Source organism: Liolophura sinensis, chromosome 6 (genome assembly GCF_032854445.1).
Source record: "Liolophura sinensis isolate JHLJ2023 chromosome 6, CUHK_Ljap_v2, whole genome shotgun sequence".
Taxonomy (NCBI): domain Eukaryota; kingdom Metazoa; phylum Mollusca; class Polyplacophora; order Chitonida; family Chitonidae; genus Liolophura; species Liolophura sinensis.
Window position 1 is genome coordinate 54,657,672 of NC_088300.1, and position 9,541 is coordinate 54,667,212.

The 9,541-nt window shown below is 37.4% G+C and overlaps 1 protein-coding gene across 3 annotated transcripts; it reads right to left on the minus strand.

The window, feature by feature from the left end:
• Positions 1–749: 749 nt before the first annotated feature.
• LOC135468682 (intraflagellar transport-associated protein-like) lies at positions 750–9,538 on the minus strand. 3 transcript variants are annotated; one of them, XM_064747065.1, is made up of 7 exons: positions 9,475–9,538; positions 7,273–7,502; positions 6,623–6,762; positions 5,139–5,204; positions 4,354–4,462; positions 3,695–3,915; positions 750–2,434 (listed from the first exon to the last, which is right to left on the minus strand). In XM_064747065.1, the coding sequence occupies exons 2-7, from the start codon at positions 7,448–7,450 to the stop codon at positions 2,291–2,293; spliced, it is 858 nt and encodes a 285-aa protein (XP_064603135.1). In that variant the 5' UTR covers positions 7,451–7,502; positions 9,475–9,538; the 3' UTR covers positions 750–2,290. The 3 variants fall into 3 exon arrangements, with proteins under 3 accessions (XP_064603135.1, XP_064603136.1, XP_064603134.1); XM_064747066.1 differs by having other exon boundaries at positions 9,488–9,499; XM_064747064.1 differs by lacking the exon at positions 9,475–9,538 and adding an exon at positions 9,099–9,176.
• Positions 9,539–9,541: the final 3 nt, after the last annotated feature.

A 9,541-nucleotide genomic window follows, 5' to 3' on the forward strand; every position in this document is an offset into this window, starting at 1 on the left:
TTACAGGCTCACTTTACTACAGTCATATGGCTGATCGTGTGCTTCTTAACTTTAACGCCTGCAACGCTGGTCTACGAGGTTCCATGTGCGAGAGAGCATTCCCAGATAACAAATAAACTAGTGTTAGTCAAGACCTATCACTATGCCATCCAATGCCACCATGAAACCAGTTTCGAACGGGGATCGTCCTGTATGTGTTATCTTCTTATTACGATTGTTATAAAACTCAGTTTGACATATTTCATTTTGTACTTAATGACTTTAATTTCCGTTCTTTAATACAAAATGACACTGTTAATATATTTATAATTTTAATCATACTTTAATCGTGAATATTAATGGTTAAGGAAGCAGTTGAAAAGTCCATCCTGCAAAGAAACATGTATTTATCGTACTCTGACATCATTCAAGCATGCAGTAGGGTGGAAAGCGTATGTGCTGGTTACTTTTTTTTTTTTTTTGTATCTTGGACAAAGATAGTGCAGTGTTAAATGTAGACAATAGCACTCAAAGTGACGTCATTGCAGTAATTAATGAATTCTTGATCTGGGTATTGTTTTTTACCCTCAAAGGCCACCATTAGCCTTGGGCATGAATATCACAAATAAAGGAATTCTGATGAGCACTGGTAAGACATTCCTTAGGTGCACCTAGAGAAATTAAATTTCTTGTCAGCAATCTTTTAACCTAGGGCATGGCCTCAATTTCAAAGGAAAGCATGAAGAAACAAAGTCATAATGTACAATGATTTTATTCTGGGTCACCTTGACAATGGCAAATGCCATGTCAAAGTATGGGCAAAAAAGTAAATACATTTTGGACGGAATATGTATAAATGCTTCGTGTATAGAGCAAAATCTAATGTGCCAATCATACATAATTTCTTAATGATAGAATTAAGTTTTACAAGTGCAACACTTCCATAAATTTTACCAGCCTACAAGCAACTTATATCACCATCTCTTGAAATGAACATCAGCATACAGCCACAAGAGACAATCAAACAGCTACCAGAGACAATCAAACAGCTACAAGAAAAGTCATTCATAGTGAGGTTTTTGTGAACTGAAACTGTCTTCCTTTGACACATAAATGGCAAGGCGAAACTACTGATGCACTAAAATAAATCAAACATAAAACTAAAAAAAAAAATGGTCAGCGGTAAAATGCAACAATGCTTGCTTTTAATAGGTGAAATACCACAAATGGAATGATACTACTTTCAAACAGGTGAGCTAAGAGTACAATCTGCTGTCTAAATATAGACCTGTTGTCCAACAATAAAACATATAGTGGTATCAGAAAACCAATTATTTATTTATTCAGTTGTTGTAAAAGGCTGTACGAAGAAAGTTTGTGAGTGGCCAAGGTAAGCCACGAATAACACAAAACCATGGAGTATAAACACACTGGTCAATGGTAATAACAGCATTGTACCAATAGCCTGTATTATCAAATCATTTTTTTCCCAGAAATTGAATGACTGTCATCATGCGAGCATAATTCCTCAACCTATTACCATGTAAAAGAACAACTTTCAATGCAATTTATGTACATCTAAAATCTGATTTTGTGTACATTGGATCGATCAGCCAATTTCAGGACTTCACAAAAATTATAGACAGAATAATGCTTACAGAAAATGCTTAAATGAATACCTTGCAAACATACGAAAAGTTGAACAATTACAATAGTACGACTAATCTTCCATCAATTCAATGGTTCTACTGGGGAGCAGTGCAAAGACTGGCATTTAAATTGTTCCATCAATAATGGTTTGATAAGTGAGCAAGGCTGAAAAGCACTAACTGATTTATTCGTGACTAAGGTCTAAACAGGATTAGAGAGCACAGCCAACACTGATAGCACCAGTGATCAGTCATCAGCGCCATTACCAACACCACTGGCAATATCACTGATCAGTGCCACTGGTGAGTGAGCAGTGCCAACACTCTGACCAATGGTTCCATCAGTTAGCAGTGCCAACACTCTGACCAATGGTTCCATCAGTTAGCAGTGCCAACACTCTGGCCAATAGTTCCATCAGAGAGCAGATCAGTGTGCTATAAATGATGGTGCCATCAGTGACATATGCAATGACTGAACCATGGCTCAATCAACAATTTGACCAATGGTTCCATCAGATAGCAGCACAACACTCGCTATGGTTCTACCAATGAAAAAGCCAACCTGGTTCCCTCAGTTTTCAACACCACATGATCAGTGTTTCAGTCAATGGGAAATGGTTACATTATGAAGATAAAGAAAGACAGGTATAGACATTGTTCTATCAGTGAGCTGTGCCGACAGGACTCTTTTTCAAACCAGACATTATCATTCTTAGATCATCCTCCGAGTATTTTGGAGTTAACTTCACATTATCATAGTCAAAATCTGGGTCCAAATGGAACTCCTCCACGTCCTCTGATGAGACCTGAAATCATATTCATCACTGGTTAATGTTACAAACAGAAATACACCATCTAACTATTTTTCACAACTACTTAACAAAATGTTTCATACCAGCGCTAGGTGGTTTATGACATCAGTCTAAATCTCACACCCAATATTTTTTTTTTCAATGCTCTATTTGTTTGTTTCTGGTTGAGTGTTATTTCATCATTACTTCAATGATTTCCAAACATTCTTCCCTTCAAAGAGCAGGTCTCATATTTTCAGTGCTGCCTCACTGGAACACCACGCCTAAGACACTAAACATGATGGCTTAAATACCTGCCTGCACATTCACTGGTCAAAATCACAGCAGAAATAAGGCTTTGAATCAGGGCAATTCGACATAATGCAACTTTAAGATGTTAAGAGTAATGTGGCGTTTTTGAGGTATGCTAAAGCAGAACTGACTTCACCTATTTACTTTACTGATGTTGTACAGACATTCATTATAATTATGGCGGACAAGATGAAGAGTACACAGGTGCCACCTGGAAATCATTTGCACCATGCTATCATGTTTAATTCTTCATATGCAGTCCAGAGACCAGTTGGTATCAGTTTAATTCTGGCTCAACTTTTAGCTCACTAGTTTCTGCAGATCCAAACATCTTATTTAACCTTCAGCATCATTTTTTTTCTTGTACACGGATTCACAATGGCCAAAATGAATTAGTGAATCACTATTCTACCAGCATCCCAACTAGGGAAGCTGTCAGCCTAATCACTTCATCATACCTCAATTTATCAATGTTTAACATTCAGATCATAGGAAACAGGTCCCCACAGAAACATTACCATCATCAATTAGGCCTAAGCTGGAGACAGAATGACACATTTATAAGGTAATCATGTTAAGGAAAGCCAGACGATGCCTTAACAAATTTAGAGTAGAGACTGATTACAAACTTCCTAACATTAATAAAGCCAAATACTGTATATCATCATTAAGACTGATGTATTTGCATAACAGAGGATTTCCTACATAAAGCACAATTTTGTTGCTTACTAATACATAGAAAAAAAAGTCACCATCTGTAATCTGATTAAAAATGCCAGAACCGTATGTGGGAAGGTCTACCAGTAAGCTGCAGATGGTCGTGGTTTTCCCCCAGGATCTGCCCGCTTACTCCTCCTGCCATACTGCTTGCAGTGGTCGTACATGTGAAATATTCTTGAGTACAGCATAAAACACCAATCAAATAAATAAGTCTATACAGAAAGGAAACAAGTCTCTTTTTACCTCATCAGGACATGCCTTCTCACTCATATTGCATGGATTTGATGATATAATATCTAGGACTGTATGACTGTCTGATATTTCATGTAGATGTGAAATGTCTTCCTCAGTCTCAACTTCCCCAAAGTTGGTTGTAGTGTTAGTATTATCACTCGATGATGGTGACAGCTCGTCTGTGAGGCCATCAGCGGCTTTTGTATTAGTTGTCTCCCCTGATCCGCATTCTGAAAAGCAATCAGATGAATTATCCCCCCTGATTTCGAAATTCTAAAGCATTTGTCAATTATTTGCCACAAACATTTGCCCCAAAGTCGTATTTTTAGGGTGAAATCAGGCTCATAAAAAATCACTTACGGTGACATTTTTTCAATAGGATAACTTACAAACAAATTTAAAAACACTTTCCACATAACAATTCAGCTTTACGTTAATCCATATACAGATATACGAAAGGGCTACTCGTTGTGGTTGCCTCGTTCCACAGTAACAGCTGCAAAACACGATTTTTTCTTCACGTTCTATACCATCTCTGTTCCTCTTACTGTTAATAGCGTGAATCCTTCCCTTATCAAAGAACATGGAGAACAAAACCTTGACCTCATTAGATATTAAATTAATGTTGTGCCCTGACATACACAGATGATTCCAATTCCCCTATTTACCCAAAAAGCTGGCTGAGTAACCAGAGGTCGCCAGCAACTCCTCCATGACTCTGTCTTCTTTTGACCCTGTGTCTAGCTCTTCATCATCAGCCTCCACAAAGTTGTCAAACTGTCAAAAGAGAAACAGTAAGTGACACATACAATTAAATAAATTCACAGTCAATGTATCATATCCACATGGTAACCAAATAGTCCTAAACCCATTAAATCTTCACCAACACTTTCAGAAAATAAATCACAGCAATGTGTTCTGTCCTTATCTGAAAATGTGGCATGGATGAACTAAGCAAAGTTTCAATATATTAAACCTGCATGAAGTAACATCAAATAAGTGGTATGCTTTTTGCCCCTCTTTTGACAATCCTTATTTTACAGACTCACATAATTATGAAATGAAAACAAATTATCACTAAAATAGTACAACTTAGTACATGTAGCAAGAGATCATGGGAATGTTAAATCATAAAGATGGCTTTGATCGGCTTTTGCAAAGGTAGCCAGTTATCAGTTATAACACTGCCCGACTCACACAGCCTATGGTGTAAAGGGCGTCATACAGGGTACATGTACAACCATAATGTTTGTTCGTTTGATTTATTTATTTGACTGCTGTTTAAAGACATAAGGGTTTTTCACTGAAACAATGATGATCAGTTTTATGGATGGATGTTCCTTTGAAGTAACTTGTGCATATAAAGAGTATTGGCAAAAGATCATTTATATGTTTTGGTAAATGGACAAAGGGAAATAGTTGGCGAGCCACGGTACTGGACAGGATGACTTACCTTCACCATCTGGTTCCTTTTGGTATCGGTAGACATTGTCCCATGAACTGAGCCTTCAACCAACACCTGAATACACAAAATATTCAGCATGAGTGAGTCTACATGCATTATCATACTGAGCATGAGTGAGTCTAGGTGCATTACCATACTGAACATGAGTGAGTCTACATGCATTATCACACTGAGCATGAGCGAGTCTAGGTGCATTACCATACTGAACATGAGTGGGTCTGCATGCATTATCATACTGAGCATGAGTGAGTCTAGGTGCATTACCATACTGAACATGAGTGGGTCTACATGCATTATCATACTGAGCATGAGCGAGTCTAGGTGCATTACCATACTGAACATGAGTGGGTCTACATGCATTATCATACTGAGCATGAGCGAGTCTAGGTGCATTACCATACTGAACATGAGTGGGTCTACATGCATTATCATACTGAGCATGAGCGAGTCTAGGTGCATTACCATACTGAACATGAGTGGGTCTACATGCATTATCATACTGAGCATGAGCGAGTCTAGGTGCATTACCATACTGAACATGAGTGGGTCTACATGCATCATCATATTATACATCTTTATTTATCGAAGGTAGCTTGGTCAATTTACAATGAAACTGTTCTTCCCCAAGGCCTTCAAATGGAAAACAATATACAGGAAACATGTACTTCAGAGTCCAATCAAAAAATACATTAATATGTATATAACAAGATGAAGTTTAAAAAGTGAAGGTACATATATTCATACATACACAAACCAACAACACAAACAATAAAGCTGTCCCCTCAACTGTCTCAACCAGCAGGAGAAGTAGGGTAGTGGGAGATGTGAACATGAGAGGGTCTACACATCCAATCATATTAAGAATGAATATTATTACAATGAGAAAGAGTGGATTCAGGTCCCTGGGTGGAGAAAACCAGGTAACTAGAGCTTTCCCACATGTGATGTAGATTTGCATGACATATTAGCGAAAGTAAAGTTATCTTTTATGAATGTTTACCTGTTTAAATGACCATACGTACTTTGTTGACCACTTACTGTCACCAAACCTTCACTAACAATAAGAGCAAAGAAACCAGATAGTCACTGGCCAAGGCTGGGATTGAACTTGCATCTTCCATGTCTCATGGTTTGAGTGGCACACATCACTACTGGCCTGCACCCTACTGTGTTTGCATTGTATAAATATACATACGCCTACCACTATCAAAAGTTACATGATACACTCATGAGACAAACAATCTTGAAAGAATAAATGATTGTGGTTAAATGTCACATCAGTAATATTTCAGCCACGTCATGGAAACTAACAAAAGTGAAGTAGAGGTCAGAACACTTTACGATACCAAGCATGACATATTTCTTTCAAAGCACGACTATTAAACCTGCTAGCATCCAAACAATCCTGTAAATACTATGTACAATGTAGACTGTACTTGCATATCATTACCAAGCAAACAAAAAAGTACTACCTCTTCCTCTATATCCTCTCCAAGCACAGGCACCGTTTGTCCTACTATCTGTTCATTGTGATAGCCATTTCCTTCACTTATGGGCGTGTCTGTAGCGTTAGTGAGTTCCTCGGTATTTCTCCTGTACTTTGTTACATCATCTGCATGTCAGAATATCACGGTCAACATTTTATACTTATTTCTCATTACATCTTCAGATCTCATAAAAATTAGGTAATGGATATGTATTTATGGAAACAATGAAATGCCTTTTAATACTCTTTTAGAAATGTTGCATTGATTGACATTATTCCCTCAGTTCACTGACAATACTGCATATATTTTAGGCATAACCCACAGAACTTTGTCCACAATGTTACCTGTTTTGTATTGTATTTTTGATTTTTTAATTTTAGATTATAAAATATTACTTTGGTGCTGAAACTTTTCTTGAACGACCTAATATTTCACCCCAAATAATTTGCATATTAAACACTGCGTTTACTTTACTGGTAGGATATCACCCTTCCTTACAAACAAACCTTAAAATACCATTCTAAGACCAACTGAGCTCTCCAAATCAGGCAAAATGTGCATCTCGGTCATGGGCGAAAAATCAATGAGCGATTTATTATATCTTAGTCACAGAAATTTTTTGTTATGTTATATACCTATAGTAAGACAGGTGAATCCACTGAGAAACTCTTCATAACTCTGTTCCTGCGTTCCTATGAACCTGTTGATAGCCAGATACATTTGGTCATCATGACTGTTCTCACAGTTCTCCTGGTCAGGGGACAGACACCCATTGGCTCCAGGGTCATCAGCATCCATTCCGCTGTGTTCCATTCCAATGGTCACTCTATCATTTGAACAGCTCAAAGGTCAGGTCTCTTGATACCTACAAGGATAATACAATGGAGGAGACTGTTATGAAGGGAGCTGAGAACTTCTCTGTGCCAGCAACAAGGTAGCACGTTTTGCTTTAAACTGGGAAAGCCAACCAAATGATGACTGGAAATGGACCCATGTGTGAACTCCACACCAAGCTTGGGTCTAATCGAAAGGCTCTTACGATTACGAAACACTGGTTTTGCCAGCTTATTTGGACCAAACTCGTAACAATAACGGTGAATAACGTTACATGATTGGCTAGGCTAGGCTAGGCTAGGCTAGGTTAGGCAAGGCTAGTCTGGCAACACGGGTGTTTTCATGTAATCTTAATTGCCCTATATTTTAAATCATATTAGTACTGTGATGGCTTATTAAGAAACTAATTAATGGATATATCCCACTTACAAACCTTGGTATAATTCTGAGCACATTGTATCATAATTTAAAAGCATGCTCCTTGCGCTATCAATGTGAATATTTGTATTTTTCATCTTCATAATGTTTTTTCTAACACTATTTCAGCAAAAGCTAAGTCAATTTTGTGTACAGTAATCTGTTCTGAAGTGTTTCACTCTACTCATGTGATAGACAGAATAGAAAGCTTGTCTCATTTATATATGATGCAATGATGAATACTCAGGAGAGCTGTCCTGAAAAGCTATAGACCTAATGATGTTTATTAGTTATATACTGGTATTATGGTACTTGTACCACTTGGTACTATGGGTTTTACTAGTACTGCTAATAGGCCTTTATGTATATATCTGTACAGACCTTAAAAGAAAAGACAACACGATACCAAATGCATATGTACTTTGATACAGTATCCCACATAAAGTTCAAAAAGCATACTGGTACACTTTCAATTTTGTCATATTGCATATAAATTAACCAAGATATCGCAGTTCAAAGTTGGGAAAATCATGCACACTGAAAAATTTGAAAGAGCCTCCAATGCTGTCAATTTTAGCTTATCAGGCGCAAGTTATTTCTATAACCTGAGAACATTGCTGTTTCCACTGACGTCATCTGAACTCTAGCTGCGCTGTTTTGCTTTTCACCCATATGAGCAGGGGATCTACGGTTCGCTTGCAATTTCAGGTTTCTTTAACATGGCCTCGCAAGAATTTCAGATTAAAAGTTGATGTATAATTATACAGCACTCCAGAACAAAATGCTTGTGGCCACTTAGGTCTGTTTCCATGGTGATTCCATAAATATAAATGTTAATTGCAGTGTTAATTGGGTTTTCTTTCAAAAACAAATATCCTGTTATATCACAGTATCCTGTGCCACTTACAAAATTCAGTTTAATTTGATTAAATCCATGTCATGTGATGAAACCTGATAGTATAAAATATAAAATATTATGTCTTTTTATGTGTGTATATATAGGAATGACTACGACATGACAAGTAGGCCTAGACGGATTGTCACCGACGGATTGCATGTACAAACTGAAAATAACTCACCGCAGGAGAGAATAACCCGAACATTAAACTTTTATTGAATTCTATATTTGATCGGGGGGTATATGGCAATCAGTCAGATGATTAACAAACATCTGGTCCTAGTAATCTCTGGGAACACATTTTTACCTTACCTATAACCTCATTCTTCTGCTTCACGACATCCAAACACCGTAACCACATAAAAATGTGCTTTGTGGTGAGCAAGTTATCTCCCCTTACACTCCAAACGCAAACGAATTAGTACATATCGTACATACTGTTACCGAGTTATTAAAAAATTAAACCCTCGCAGATTCATGGTTATAGTATCTTCTTAACAATATAAACATGTTCTTCTGAAAATTACTAGGCCTACAGAACTTCATTTGCTACCAGCTGTTACTTTGAATACAACAACAGACAGTTGGGTTCAGGTCGGCTTTCAGCTGCTTCATGGGTGCTCTGAAATCTTTGGCTTTAATTTGTGTACGAAGTCACGCTCAAATCAATAAAACCCATCAGAAGTACCTTACATCATCACCTTAAAACAACGAATGTTGTTGCTGTATTTTAAAGTCTGTAACGCATGACGCAT

What these genes read in the sequence shown, in the direction of transcription:
- LOC135468682 (XM_064747065.1), bottom strand. Translation starts at nt 7,450, where the DNA reads ATGGAACACAGCGGAATGGATGCTGATGACCCTGGAGCCAATGGGTGT. An exon ending in ATTCACCTGTCTTACTATAG is followed by an intron (nt 6,763 to 7,272) that starts GTATATAACATA and finishes TCTGACATGCAG; the next exon opens with ATGATGTAACAAAGTACAGG. An exon ending in AAAGGAACCAGATGGTGAAG is followed by an intron (nt 4,463 to 5,138) that starts GTAAGTCATCCT and finishes CTCTTTTGACAG; the next exon opens with TTTGACAACTTTGTGGAGGC.